Here is a 15,870-nt window from a genome sequence, read left to right as displayed (position 1 = left end):
TGCAACTTACTTTCAAATGATACATGACAATATAAGATAAAAAACAGAGGGAGAGAGAGAACAAACAAATATTTCACAATGTTAACTGGTGAATCTCCACGTGAAGGACATATGGAGTTTACTGTATTATTCTTCTTAATTATCTATAGGTTGGAAAATTTTCAAACTAAGAAGTTAAAAAATTCTGCTTTATAGACTCAATGAAATTAAAGAGAATATGGATTCATTGAAAAAGAGTTAAAAGAGGAGATGATAACAAGGAAAGAAATAAAAGCAAGAAATAAAAAGGAAGCTGGCTGAACCAAGGAAAGAGATTAAGTAGAAAAATAAAAGCACTGCACAGCTTAAAACCACAGGTAGACACTGCTTGGGAAAAACACACAAGGTGGAAGAAAAGGACATTAAATGGAAGTGATCAGAGAGAAGATGGTAGATATGGGAGACAGACAACTCGAAGCCCACACCAGAAGCTCTTCACTGAGTCATGCACCCATTTGGTATTTATTTAGTAACTGCTAAATATTAGGTCCTATTTCAGGAACTAAGGATGCAAAGTATCCTCGATAAGCTCAGAAGAGGTAGAAAAAGCGACCAATAACAGACTACCACCTGTGACATCTATAATAGAGGTATGTTCTGTAGAACCCATGGGAACAGAAGGGACAAAGTACAAATTTGCCTAGGTTGGAGAGTATGTTAGCTTCCTGTGACTGCTGTAACAAATTAGCAAAAACCTGGTGGCTTAAAACAACAGAAATTTATTCTCTCACAGTTCTGGAGCCCAGAAGCCTCAAATCAATTTCACTGGAGTGAAATCAAGATGGCAGGACCCACATACCAAGAAGTTCAGTTGCTAGCTCATAGGGTATGCATATGTCTGGGTTTTATAATTACTCACAATGACTTTTCCAAAATGTTATATAGAAGTAAATAACATTTCGAGGTGCCTCTCTCCCCCTCCGACACTTGGTATCTCGGTATTGTAATTTTTTTTAAGTTTAGCTATTCTAGAGAACCTCACATCTCATTATGGTTTAAATTTCCATTTTTATAATGACCAATGATGTTGAACCTTCAGATAATCTTATAAACCACTTGGCTCTCTTGTTTCATTAAATGTTTTTCCAGACTGTCCAATTTTTAATTGATGGTGGCAGTCTTTTTGTACTTGATGTGTAAGAGTACTTTATCCCCAATATGATTTCTTTTTGAATATATGCATTCTGTACAACTTTTCTCACTCTGTGTCTTGCCTCTTTTTGCATAGAAACTTTTAAGTAATAAAAGGACTTAAATATACTCTATTGATGAAGTAAACTTATTGATCCTTAACTTCATGTGTGGTACCCTTTATATCTGGGTTATAAGGTTATGAGAAAACTTCCTACATTTTTTTCTAGAAGCCTTATTTTAAAATAACATTTTGCATACAGGTGCACAGACTGGAACTTGTTTGCCTATACTGTGATATAAGGCTCTTTTGCTGTTTCCAATTTACTGTTTACCTAATCTGTTTAGTTATTAATTTCAGTCATTAAAATTTTTATTTCAAGGATTAAAGAAAAAAAAAATGGCAGGGACACACTCTCTCTAGAGGCTTTAAGGGAGAATCCATTCCTTGCCTCCCCCAGTTTCTGGTGGCTGCTGACATATCCTTGGATTATGGTTATATCACTTTAATCTCTGTCTCTGTGGCCACATTGCCTTCCTCTTCCATATGAAATCTCCCCAGGTCTTCCTCTTATAAAAAGATACATGTGATGGCATTTAGGGTCCATCCAGATAATCCAGGATAATCATCCCACCTCAAGATCTTTAACTTAATCACATCTGCACGACTCCAGTATAGCTGGACTGGAGAGGCAGGCAGGAGGCTTTTCATGCCATGGATCTGCTGGTGGTGCTACAACATGCAGGACTCTAAACCAGAGACTGTTAGTTCCAGCCGTGACTTTTTGAAGACTCATCCTGGCTACAGTGTGGAGGCTGGACTAGGAGGGAGCAAGACAGGGAATAGGAAAACCAATTAGGAGACACTTCGGGATCTCAGAGAAGAAGTAGGGGAAATGTGGAGAGTTAATTACAACAGGGCCATAGAGGAACAATATTCATATTCATCGCAGCAAACATTGGAGGCAACCTGAAATATGAGATGCTTTTTAGATTACCGAATGGGTTGGACTATTCTTACCTTTGCCCTTGTAGATAATTACGTTGTCTGCAATACTAACCCAAGCTAAGTTAAAACTATAATCCCATATGTGAAAAAGAAGAAAGAAAAATTTTCAGTCAGGAACAGAGTTTTAATTTGTTATCTTGGTTTTTGTATGTTATACGGTTATTGCCTTTCTATCCTGAGAAACTCTCATGACACTGGATCCAAATCTGGTGATTTCGAGCCAACAGAAAAGGTCAGGGTTACATACCACAGTATATCGTTGCTATTCTACAAGCTGTCCCAGGCCAATTTTTAATCAACCTTAAAACCTAGGCAGAAAAGCCCAACATGTTGCCTTTCCATACAATTAAGCACTATTACATTTTGTCTTTTACTCGGGAACACATTTACTTACATAACTGTACATTCATTATTTTAAAAAACTGAACTCCATTAAGGATAAGCCTTACTAAGCTTCCTAAGAAGCCACCATGTTTTTTTGCTTTTGAGAAATTTAAGTTGCAGCAGAGCAAATTTATGGGAAAAATTTAATAAGACATCCTTTGGGGGCTTTTAACACTTGGTTAAAAGGAGAGCGACAATAGTTAAGAAAGGTGTGATATCACTTAAGGAAATCTTAAACTTGGTTCTATTACAAAACAAATCAACCCCGTTTAACATCGGAAAGGCGAATCTTTGAAACAAGGACAGACATGCTGAATACAAAGAATGCGATTGTTTGCATCCAGATTAAGATGAGGTCCCATTACTTTCAAATTTTTCAAGAACATATTCATAATAATAATTTAAAAAATCTGTCATCTTCTGTTTCCAAAGAAGCAGGATTGCAGGCTGCCTCTTGCAGGGCCAGCCCAGGGTTTGCGAGAGGCTTCCTACCCTAAAGTTGGAAACTTGGGACCTCACTGAATGACAGCTCTTTCCCCAACACCTGCTTAGGTTTCAAGAGTACATGTCCGTTTTGAGAGCAATGCCTGCCTTGCACTCTGGCTGTATTTTGCCAGCTCCATCCTCCTGGAGACTGAACTCTATTGTCTATGTCAGGCCCCAGCCACTGGGTGAGTTTGTGCCTCAGTATGGGGGAGGGATCATGACATTGCCACTCACTGACCTGCCAGGCCACCCACAAGATCAGATCTTTCTGACATCAAGGCAGGAATCAAGTTCAAATTTTCTCCTCTGGGACACTGTGACTTGGACTCTTCATTACCTCTAAAGGGTCAGTCCTCATAGCCAAGATAATTTCCCCCATTCCTGGCAAAATTCTCGCATCCCACTGGTCCAGCAGGCAGGTTCCAACATACTTTATGATCATCCCACATATGATACCCCTAGGACTCATTGATGGTGACTGTGATTTGGGTCTGCAAGTATAGTTCAAAAGACTAATAAAATGCTGTACATGGAACTCAGAATTATTCTCTATTTTATGGCTGTGGCAGCTGCTTGTAACATGAGGTCTGCTCGTACCTTGCTCACAAACAATCACTCATTTCTCCACTGCTGTGACTCAGGCGGCCATATCCAAAGGTACATCACACTATTTCCTCTTCTGCTTTGGCTCTCTTTATTTACAATTACATAACTGTACTATGTTAGTCCTGGAAGCACAATGGAAGCAATCCATCAGATTATATAAGCAAGGGTAGCTTCACACCAGCCCTTCAAATGTTGTTTTTCAAGTGTTTCAAAAGCAGTCTCTCTATCTCACTTTCACACATACACATTGTACGTTGTATAATGTACACGTGATATAATTTATGTATATCACACGCATATGCATGGCTACGGTTTGAGGACGCAGTCCACGTTTTCCGATTTGTTTGATATCACTACCCAACACTGTTCTGTTGAGAAGGACCCTCTGCCTGTGATTTTTATTGAGTGGAATGTTGGTTGCATTTTGGGCCCTCACTGCCAATTAGCTGATCAAGATTGACGTGGGCTGTGACAAGAGGGAACATAGTGCTGCTGTCTCCCAAACAGCCCCAGAACAACCAGAGCCCTGCAAGTCCAAAGGCTGAAGAAGAAATAAAGACCCCTCCCAGAATTCACGGGATTCTCCTCAAGCTTGAATGACATACCAGCAATGCTGACGTGGCTGGTGTGGACCCAGAGTTCTTCCGGCCTTCCACGTCATCCAGACTGATTAATTTCCTCTATTACTTAAGCCGGTTAATGTTAGGTTTCCTGTGACTCGAAAACCAAAGCCTCTTAACTTACAAAGCATTCTTGGTAGGGAAGCCAAGTTCAAAAGCCAGAAGAGAGATGGACTCCCGTTGCAAGCTAAAGAAGTCAGGCCAGGGGTCCAAGTAACTGAAAGGAGAAAATTTGAGAGGTGCCGAGAAGGTGAGGGGGTGGCTTAGGAAACAAGAGCTGGGGCTGTTGGCAGGCCTCAAGACGACCTGCCATGGCCAGGGTGGGTCTCTGAAGGAGTCACGCCAGGACAAACGCAATATTTGGTGGTGTGGAGCTCATGACTAAACATCTACTAGCCTGTGTTGACACGAGCCTGTATTTACTCCGTGTCTCCCGATGGGTGCCAAAGATGACAGGAGACCATGCTGGGAGTGACCAAGGACCAGGCAAGTGACAAGGTGAAGCAAATGTACAGGTAGGTACATGCTGAGAATTATGTGGAGGGGAAGTGGAGTGTTATCTGCCAGCTTCCAGGCAATTAGGACACTCTGGTGGACCAAGACAGACCGGCCAAGAGCTCTGACTTTATGTAAAATGTAATTCTGTTGGACGGAACACGTGGGGGTAGGTTAGAAAAGGTGTAAACTGAATAGAGGAATGTTGGACCTTCGGAAAACAAAAAACAAAATACACTCAAGCTAAAATAAATAGCATTTAAGTCTTAACGCTAACACGGCATGAGCCTTCCCAAGCTGGGGTGCTGGTCCTGCTGGGTGGTTAAACTATAGTCAATGTCTGAAGACGTCATCACACTACTGCCACCAAAACCTGTCAGCTGTTCCCAGGGCTACACACCCATCCACCCCAACCCTGAATTCTGGAAAGTGGCATCAGACATGGGAGGAATCTTCACCTTAGTACTTCAGGATAACAAGTGTTCCAATTAGGAAATTACTGCAATCAGGAAGTGTTCTGTAATGTGAATATGTTTGGAGAGTGAAGGGGAGGCAAACATCAAAGGGAGTGAGGAAGGCAGTGGATGTAGAGAAATCAGTGGTTTTAGATTAAAGAAAACAGAATTACATCACATAACTGACATGATTGCTCTTATTTCCACTTCTAATGAGTTAAGTACGATAATTAATAATTATTAGAAATATGTATTTTATGACATTTCCTATAATATAGGTTGACCGTAATACGTCTAATAATAGCTAGTGTTTACTGAGTGCTTTCTATGTGTCTGCAACTATTTGATATACATTATCTTATTCTATTCCTACATCAACTTTATAAGGTATGTACTGTTATTACCATTTCAATAGAGAAAGCCAAGATTTGGAGAAATTAAGAAAATTGCCAATGCACCTAGCAAAGAAGCTGAGCTTTTTAGACCACACTATCCTTGAACAAAAAGGATAGCTTAGGGGAATGTCATCCTTTCCATGGTAAACTCTCAAATGCCACTTTGAACAATCACCAACATTTTAAAAAGAAATTGTTTAAAAAATTCTCCTAAGGAAACAAAATGAATATGGCATACCACTTCCCACACCATCTGGGTAAAACATGCAAGTTGAACAGTCATAGCAATCCTAATATTTTTTAACATCTTAAAATTGTAGAATATAATAGATACAGGCAACTGTAAAGAAAATGATATAGATGAACAATTTACTAAAATGAATTATTATAAGGCCAATACCCTCATAACAGCAACCAGATCAAGAAACAGAAATTGGGCGCCCACCCAAAGACCTCCCTTTGCCTCATCCCATCCCATCCTCTCCTTTTCCCAAGGAAACACTGGCCTGACTCCATGGCAATCACTTCCTTGCTTTTCTCTATAGTTTTATGACCCAAGTGTGCGTCCCTAAACACTGTGAACGAAGGCTGTCTTTTTTCCTAATAGGTCTTTTAGGTGTATTTTAATCTACAGGTTCTCCCTCTATCCTTGCTCTCCTTTTTTTTTTTTTCCCTTGTAAAAATGACTTTTGAAGAAACCGAGCCACAGAAACCTGTAAACTGAAGTTTCCCACAGCCTGAACTTAGCTGATTGCATTAATGCAAATATTATAGCTGGTTAATATAAATCAAGCCGTAAAGAGGATGTCAGGTAGATTTAAAGGCAAACACGTGGTGTGACAAATTCACAACAGCATTAAGAGTCTGTTCTTCTAATAAGGACCATGGGATGATGACGATGATAATGATTAAAAAAGCTTTGATACAGTTGCTTTGAGGTAATCATTTTCTTCCTTCTTTCTTTTTGCTGCCTTATACCTATATCTCGAAGAAAATTTAGTAAAGGGAAAATGCCATGTTGGATACATAAGGATGGCAAAAAAAAAAAAAAAAAAGAAAAAGAAAAAGAAAGAAAGGTCAATAAGTATAAACAAAACAAAAAAGGGATTTTTCTTGGGAAGGAAATGGAAAGGACCAGCAACCTCTACCTGGCCCTTTGGTTATTTGTAAGTTTTGGCACTTTTCTTTCTCTAAGAGGCAATCAGATGCAGCAACCAGCAGAAAGGAGATAAACGGTAGCAAAGCAAAATCAATAAAAGGGCAACATAAAACTCAATGTGATTTTTCTTTAGTACAGTGGGACAAGCCATGTTCATTTTCTCCTACCACGTTCTTTTCAAGCCTTAGTTTCTAAGCAATGGCCTTCAGGCATGAAATAAAAATAGCTTTGCAGTTAAATCTACTTGCTGTAAGATCTGGGGGCAAGTTATTTAACACAAGTTTCCTTACATGAACAGTGAGGATAATATGTACCTTACGAGGTTGTTCGGGGCTCCAATGAGATAATAGCTATAAAGTGTCACATAGTAAATGCGTAACAAATGTCTCTTCGATTCGCCTCTTCCCTGCCAAGTTGTATCAATTTTCCTCTAAATATGTTGACTTTAAAAATTCAAGCCATTGAACATCAAAAGTTCAAATAAAGGACATTAAAAAAATCTAAATTTTTCATTTCACCCTATGCAGAATAAACCTTTCTGACAGTGTCTTTGTGAATTTAGATATTTAGCAACATGGATAAACTTAAAGAAACAGCCACAAAACCCCTCTTTCACAATATTCCCACGTTCATCCTTTCCTGTCTATTCCCTCTACAGCCTTGCCGGATTGGCACTTATTTATTCAACCAGATAGCATGAAAGAGTCTGGGGATCTTCTATTCTAAGCCTAATTTTACCAGTAAGGAAAACTGAAGCCCAGTGTGACGCCCATGTGAACTCCGCTAGTTGACAGCAGAAACTAGACAACAGCCTCTAACGCTGGTTGCAAATTAAGTGCCTACAAGGCGAGTAGGTAAAAGAGATGAGAGCAAAGAGAGGGGCCTAAGTGGGGAGCACAGTTGTTCTAAACAGTGAACTCCCCCTCACAGTTATCACGTGTGAAAGAGGGCCAAGTTGCTAGCACTTCTAATATTTAAACAGTTCATGGAAACTTGAAACCTTATATATAATCTACTCATTTTTAAACACTGGCAACGTATTAAACATTTTCTAAACCTCTCTGCAGTTTGACACAAGATACGTCTACGGGCTGGATTCGGTCCATAGCTAGCCAGAGGCCTCTGCATCCTGCTAACCCTAATTTGTGTGTTCGTTTTTTTTCTTTTGGCTGCGTTGGGTCTTCATTGCTGCACGTGGGCTTTCTCTAGTTGTGGCGAGTGGGGGCGGAGCACGGGCTCTAGGTGCTTGGGCTCCAGTAGTTGTGGCTCACGGGCTCTAGAACGCCGGCTCAGCAGTTGTGGCACACGGGCTCAGTTGCTCCGTGGCATGTGGGATCTTCCAGGACCAGGGCTCAAACCCATGTCCCCTTCACTGGCAGGTGGATTCTTAACCACCGAGCCACCACGGAAGTACCTGACCCTAATTTAAATGTCTTTAATTTGCTTCGATCCTTTTACTCCCTCTTTGAAAAACCTTCAATGGCTCCCCACTGTCTACCAGATATAGTCCAAACTTCTTTACCTGTTGTCCTTCACGGCAATCCATGACAATATCTAAGACCCGAAACTGTATTTCCACCTTCCAGTCAGTATCAGTTTCCCACTGCAACCAGAATGGCCACTGACTTCTACTCTAGGTACAAAAATGTTTAGAAGGGCACCTGCTCAGACAGCGTGGGCTGCTCCTTGGTCTCCAGACTTTTCCCTTTCTTGGAATGCTTTCCACCTGTGACTCCCATCAATGAAACTCTGTCTTTAGGTGTCCAGCTCAAATACTACCTCTCCACAAAACATCCTTGATGGCCCCTGCTAAAAACCACCTTGCTCTGAATTCCCAAAGGACTTTATATTCCTCACACGACACTTAAAACATACTGCCTTGTTTCACAGTTACCCGCATAGCTCGTTTCCCCAAGCACCTAATAACATTAGGAAGGAAGGAAGGGGTTGAGTCTAAAGACTATGTTGAATATCCCACAGTGATTTGTACAAAGCACGGAGCTCAGTAACCATCTTAGAAACATTATTTTTTATACTGAAAACTTGTGGATGAAACATGAAGAAAATACCTTTGTAGAACTTTATTGCATCTATACTTGTATGGGTAGACTCCTAAGAGATGCAGATGGCGCAAAGGCCTCACTTCCCTGATTCCCTAAAACATTTTCCCCACTGAACTTCTACTTCCTACTTGTTTTGGGATTTCTTCCTCTAGAAGCACTCACATCTTTGCCTTAGACTGATTCTAAGCGGGCACTGTTAAATATTCATCTGTCACCTGAATGTGTTTCAGGGAAGTTGGTGTTTTTCTGTGGGTAAGGTTAATTTATCAGATCTGATGGTTGTCTCTTGGAAAGACACAGAAAGCTGGGCTATCAGTGAACAGACACTGTTCAAACATTTCAGTAGTGATAAAACTTATTAAATCCTGGCTATCCAGCAATCAAGGTTAGTTTCGAGTCCTAAACTTTCATCTCTCATTTTGTTTTCCTGGAGCCACTCCCATTTTCAGCCATCTGTATTCAGTTAGTGTCCAAAAATAAAAGAAAAATTAGATTCCATTTTATTTCTACTGGCCTGCCCAGCACTAGAGGCACTCAATAAAATGTTTGCTGAATGAATTTTTAAAAATCAATTTTTACTTTTGCTTAAAAACAAATGCAGTCGCTGAAAGGATAAAATACCACAATCTTATAAGATAGTCTAAGTTTGCATAATAATGGGAAAAGCTGATATAGTCTTACCTCAAACTAGCTATGCTTGGGTGTCAGCTGGGTAGTTTCAATTAGCATATCCTGGATACACCCTTTCTAACCTGTACAATTCTATATTGTCAAAGGCAAGTTAAGCCTTGCAAACATAAAGTTAAATTCTCACATTTATGTCACATGATAAGCTGTGTTTGGTGTCAGAGAGCCAAGATGATCTTGAATTCCAGGAAACATTAAAGAAAACTAATGACTGCCGCGGTTTCCACTCTGCAAACAATGTTTTCTCCTGTTCTGGATGATGCCATGGTAGGTCCCATTTACTCTTTAATTCCTTTACCAAAAGACAAAATATCATTCTTAAACTTTTATTGGGAGTGCTTCTAGCATAAGCATATTATAATATGCTTTATAACATATGCTAGCATAAGCATAGTGTAACAGATATGCTCAAAGAACTTCCCATAAAAAGCAATTCTTGTCTTTGTAACTCCTGTGGGTGGAAGCAAGGAGAAATGGAATCCAATAGGCTCTGTGCCCCCATTTTTCTTATTTTAGTATGTTTTGTGGTAAAACAGACTCAGAGTGATACTGTCTCCTCTGTTGAATACTAATAACATGAACATGCTTGTTTTGTCTTTATATAAGTAAATTATCTTCCGTGTTGGTTTTGAAAACAAAATTCTAACATTTCAGAAACTAACATTCGAAACACTTTTCAAGCATAAAAGGCTTCTAGGCCTTTGATTATTGGTAAAATCCCTGATGTAGAACAACAGCAACAAATATTTTATAATTATATTGTTGTAAAATAAAAAGAACCATTGATTTGTTAAAGAACAAGAACAAAGCAACACCCATATGAAAACAGAAGGAAGCTTGGAATCGACCATATCAAGATCACTTGCACCCACTAGAAAGAACAGAAATACGCCTAGAGGAAGGGCTTTTTTTCTGATGTTAAACCAAGCCCCAAATAAATGGGCAGCTCTAATCCTCTTTGATTCTGTTAAACGTGTATTTCCAGCGTATATGCACGTTGTTGAGGCTTTCGACGTTTCCCCAAAGGGCCGGTGCAAAAGGAGTCTGGCAATCGCAAGCTGAGAGCACTAGCGATCCTCTCGCCGCAATGGAAGAGCTGTGCTGACACACTGGGGACTCACACACACGCACACGCTCAGAGCATCCGCACAGAGGTGACATTTGGCGGCCCTTAACGAGTTCTCTGATTCGGGGAACAGAGTGTCACTTATTTTTTTTGAACTGTAAAATGATCCTGGCGGGTGGGGGGGCGGATATGGGTGGAGGAGATTCGCCCCGCACTCCTAGAATCATTCCGGGAGAAGAAGGCGGATTCAGGCCGGAGAGGCGGGATGGTTGGGGCCCCAGAGGCCCATGACCGCAGACCTGTGCGACCCGCTCCCAGGGATCGATGCCCAGGAGAGGCAGACCAGGGCTTCCCGCTCTCCCAAACGAGGGGCAGTGAAGTCAATGTGTGGTAACATCATGTCAGCTCTGCCCCACTTGGACAGCGCGGTGTCCTTCTGAGAGTCGGCGGGAGAGCGGCCGAGAAGCCGGAGGCGCCGCGGCACCACCCCGGTCCCCACCAGGCGGCGGGGCGGCCGGCCCTTACCTGGTTCCGGCGGTACCAAGCGCCCGACAGGGAGCCATTGCCGGCGCCCAGCGCCCCGTACGTGAGGTTCCGGGACAGCTCGTCCAGGGCGGCCGAGGCGGCGGCTCCGGGGCCCCTGGGCGCAAGCGCCGCCATTAGCTCTCGCTCCCCGTGCTGGGACTCGGGCTCCCGCCTCCTCCCGGCCCGGCCGCACAGCACGGCGCCACGAAGGAGGCGCGCCCTGCGGAGGCCGCGCCCGGGCCGCGCCGCAGCCACTTCCTGCTCGGTGCCCGGGCGAGGCGGGCTCGCCTGGGCCACCTGGCTCCCGCCCCCGCGCGGCGCCAGGTTCCCGGAGGAGCCCCGCGCTCTGTGGCCTCCCGGGGCGTCTCGGCTCGCTCCGCATCGTCCCGCCGCCGGGCACGGGCGAGCAGAGGCCTCACGGGCCCGAAGAGGGAGAAGAGCCGCGCCCCTCTGCGCGCCGGGTCCGCACCTGTCGGGGCCAAAGCCCTTCCAGCCCCAGCGGCGCGGAGTCAACACTTATCGAAGTGAATAGGTGTGAAAGGAGACATTGGCGAACCCAAAGCAGCCACCTTCACTCCGCCTGTACCTGGCAATCCAGCTCTCTATCTCAGATGCAGTGTTTCTCACTTGTATTTTTAAAATGGTTCGCATATGGAAAAGTCCCGAGTTCCCGGAAAATATTGTAAGCGACATGAGAATAAAGATCGGAGAGATTAAATCTCAGTGCCAACACTTGATAGAGCCTTAGCAAATATTCCTAGAATGAAAGAAGGACTCTACAGTGGTAGCTGGAGGACCCTGACGTGTTTTGGGGATTGGATGTGGTTTCCTTCAGATGCAACCAGAAGGACATGCTGAAAAGTTGCCAGCCACTGCATTTAGGTTTAGGTTGGGAGATAATTGTTAATGGTCTTAAGGAAGTCTAACCAGATGTTCTGGTTTTATCTGTATTCAAATTCTACTGCGATACTACAGATGATGTTAAGTACCTCTCACCTTGAGCACTCTGTGATTCTGTATTGTTGCCTGAAGCCCTGGAACTTGCAGTTCTTTGTTCGCACGATGCTGAGCTTCTTCTTAAATAATGTGCAATGACTGCGGTGACTTCATGAAACAGAGACCTTCAAGAAGAGAGAATTGCTGCCTCGCGGGGAGCAGCGAGAAATGTTCTTAGGGAAATGTGCAAATGAGAGAAGAAAATGAGAAAAAAATCATTTCAGATAGAGAAAAAATAAGACATCTCCGAGATTGTATAGTTTCTTGCTTGAGCACCCAAAATGTTCAGTGAACAGTTAATATGGTAGCTATTTCCAATTTTATGGCTCATTTATTTCAAATAAGTATCTGAAGGAAAAACAGTCTATTTTTAATATTTTCTGTAACATTATATTACATTGTATATTGGAGGCTTTATTAATGCTTCTTTCCTTGAGATGGTGTAGGGTACAAGTAACAGAATATCCAAGTAAAAGTGGCTTGAACGATAAGCATCTGTTATCTCCAAAGGGAAGGTGGCTCTGTGTGGTTCTATGATGTCGTCACCTCCATCTTTCTGCTCTGCCATCTCTGAGGTATTGGCCGTGTCCCTATTCGCGGTGGCAGCTCCAGGCATTACATGCAAACACGATCATATTTAGAAAAGAAGCGGGGCTTTTCTTCTTACGCATCTTTTTATTAGAGAGGGAAACCTTTTTCAGAATCCCCTTAGCAACCTCTCCCACCAGGTCCCATTAGCCAGGACTGGGTCACATGCCCGTATTCTACCTGCCAGGGAGGCTGGGAAAGTGATTGTCAGGCATTTCCAGCCTTCGGAGTGGGAGGCGAGCTCTGCCGGCAGGGAAAAACCGGGCTGGGGTAAGAGGGCACCACCGGCAGAGTTTGTCACAGCCAGTCTTTAGGGTATTCTATCACCCATATTGTAACCAGTCATACAGTCTGTAATGAGCAAAATAATAAACGGTTTGTGTTACTTTCCTGCTTTTTTATTTATTTTTTGCGGTACGCGGGCCTCTCACTGTTGCGGCTTCTCCCCTTGCAGAGCACAGGCTCCGGACGCGCAGGCTCAGCGGCCATGGCTCACGGGCCTGACCGCTTCGCGGCACGTGGGATCTTCCCGGCCCGGGGCACGAACCCGTGTCCCCTGCATCGGCAGGCGGACTCTCAACCACTGCGCCACCAGGGAAGCCCCCTACTCTCCTATTTAAAAGACTTCCAAACCTGCTCACTGACGCAGTGAAGTTCACACTTCTTAAGTCTGTCAATATGAGACCCTTTATGATCTGGCCCACAATCAGCTCATTCCCATTTTATTTTTTAATTAAAAATCATTTTCAGGGCTTCCCTGGTGGCGCAGTGGTTGAGAGTCCGCCTGCCGATGCAGGGGACACGGGTTCGTGCCCCGGTCCGGGAAGATCCCACATGCCGCGCAGCGGCTGGGCCCGTGAGCCATGGCCGCTGAGCCTGCGCGTCCGGAGCCTGTGCTCTGCAACGGGAGAGGCCACAACAGTGAGAGGCCCATGTACCGCAAAAAAAAAAAAAAAAATCATTTTCAGTTTCTTGGCATTTGTTTAAAAACCTTTAATTTTGGAGGAAGATGGCACTCGGTGCAGAATAGGTATGATGTCTAGCCTGTGATGTGCTATTCTCCAGATTCCAAGGTGTCGCTGCTGTTGCTGTGACTGTTGTAGCGTGTGCGGGTAGTTGAAACAAAGAATTCGTGACCAGTGTTCCTTCCCACACAGTTCACAAGGAGGCGGCAGGAAGGCCGTGTGAGCTATTTTGGTCCCAGCAGCGTAGGCAGAGCTGGAGGCTGTGATGGCCTCTGCCTTTTGCAGGCTTTCTTCAGGGGATGTTCTGTTCACTTTACAAGATGCCCAAAGCCTCTGATCAATCTTCTGTCCTCAACTCTAGAACGGTGGAGGTCTGCCTTCCTCAGTTAATTCAAAGAATTCTATTCTGGGGCACATCATTTGAAGCTCAACTTCACTGCGAACTTCGAGAGCAGGGTTACATTTTGCTTGGGATCACTCTCTTGCAGTCTCCACGAAATAGGTGTTGTTTTTTTTTTAAGTTGAGAATTATGTTTTATTTTTTAAAGTCTTTATTGAATTTGCTACAATATTGCTTCTGTTTTATGTTTTGTGGCCCCGAGTCATGTGGGATCTTAGCTCCCAGCACCCCCTGCATTGGAAGGCGAACACTTAACCACTGGACCACCAGGGAAATTCCTAGTTTTTTTTTAAAATTCATCTTTAGCATGAATCAGTCAACACTAGTTTCACTAATGATGAATGTCTAAGGGGATAAAGTAGTTATTAAAGATTAATTCAGGTATCTTACATCATATACAAAAGCCAACTTCAGATTAAATACTTTAATGAGAAAGGTAAAGCTCTAAATCTTTTAGACTAACCAGATGATCTCTACAACTGGAAGTATAAACAGTCTTTAAAGTGCAAATGCTAAAGGCAGATGGTCTGGGTTCAAACCCTGAGTCCACTGCTTATTTACTGCGTGATATTGATCAAATGGCTTAATTTCTCTGTGTCTTACATTCATCATCCATGAAAGGGAATTAAGAGTACTGAAACACAGATAGTACTCAGTAAATAGTGTTTACTATTTTTGACCTTAGGATAGAGAAGGATTCCTTAAACAAACAGAAAAAATGCAAACCACAGAGGAAAAGACTGACACATACAATTACAATAAAATTAAGAACTTTTGGAAGTGTCACAGAGTCCCTAGCTGGCGAAGAGCGCACTGTCCACCCAGTCCCCGCGTCCCTGCATCCACCGTGGCCATGGCCAGCGAGGAGCTAGCGAGCAAGCTGCAGCAGTGACTGAAGTGGGAGGAGGTGGACGGCGGGCTCCAGCCTGAGCCCCGAGCTGCCCCAGTCCCCGAGTCCCAGCTGCGGGCGTCTGCCTGGGCACCCACGGCCAGAGCCCACGCCGAGCTGAGCGCACAGCTGAACCGACGGCTGGACGTCAACGAGGGCGCGGCGCGACCCCGCCGCTGCAAGGTCTTCCACCTCTACTCCGAGTTCCCGGAGTTCAGCCACCGCCTCATCAAGGACCTGGAGAGCATGTTCAAACTGTACGATGCCAGAAGGGATGGCTTCATCGACCTGATGGAGCTGAAGCTGGTGATGGAGAAGCTGGGGGCCCCCAGACCCACCTGGGCCTGAAGAGAATGATCAAGGAAGTGCACGAGGACTTTGATGGCAAACTCAGCTTCTGTGAGCTCCTGCTTATATTCCACAAGGCCGCAGCAGGGGAACTACAGGAGGACAGTGGGCTGATAGCACTGGAGAAGATTTCTGAGATCGATGTTGCCCTGGAGGGCGTCAAAGGTGCCAAGGACTTCTTTGAAGCCAAGGTCCAAGCCTTGTCCTCTGCCAGTAAGTCTGAAGCGGAGCTAAAAGAGCAAGATGAGTGGAAGCGGGCAGAAGACAAGAGGAAGCTCCACCAGGCAGCCTTCCGGGAACTCAGGGCCACTTTCAGTACATAGTTGGGCTGAACTGGACCTGTGTCCACAGCTGTGCCTCACAGATGCCCCAGGGAGAGCTGGCTGGGCACCCTCGCCCCTGCTGACCCTTTGCCCCAACAAGCCTCCACAACCACCACCCAGTGCAAACTCCTTAACCTCATCGGGGTGGCGGGGGGCGGCTCTCGCCTTCATTTGGGAGCCCCTCCCAGAGGGTCCAACTGCCCCCCTCAAGTCCCTCTCCTGCTCGCCTTCCTTTGTCCTT

At 44.1% G+C, this 15,870-nt stretch overlaps 1 protein-coding gene and 1 pseudogene across 1 annotated transcript in view; one reads left to right on the top strand and one right to left on the bottom strand.

Annotated features, from left to right (window-relative positions):
• Nucleotides 1-11,284, bottom strand: part of NIPAL2 (NIPA like domain containing 2) — a 70,667-nt gene extending 59,383 nt beyond the window's left edge. The window contains exon 1 of the mRNA XM_024756592.1: nt 11,121-11,284. Within this exon, the coding sequence (XP_024612360.1) occupies nt 11,121-11,255 (135 nt within the window). The 5' untranslated portion in view covers nt 11,256-11,284. The remainder of the gene's footprint in view (nt 1-11,120) is intronic.
• A 3,638-nt stretch (nt 11,285-14,922) lies between these two features.
• Nucleotides 14,923-15,629, top strand: LOC112407349 (EF-hand domain-containing protein D1 pseudogene; annotated as a pseudogene).
• Nucleotides 15,630-15,870: the final 241 nt, after the last annotated feature.

This window comes from Neophocaena asiaeorientalis, unplaced genomic scaffold (genome assembly GCF_003031525.2).
Source record: "Neophocaena asiaeorientalis asiaeorientalis breed wild unplaced genomic scaffold, Neophocaena_asiaeorientalis_V1.1 scaffold29, whole genome shotgun sequence".
Lineage (NCBI taxonomy): Eukaryota > Metazoa > Chordata > Mammalia > Artiodactyla > Phocoenidae > Neophocaena > Neophocaena asiaeorientalis.
Note: the sequence above shows the minus strand (reverse complement) of the source record. Positions and strands in the feature narration are given on the sequence as shown.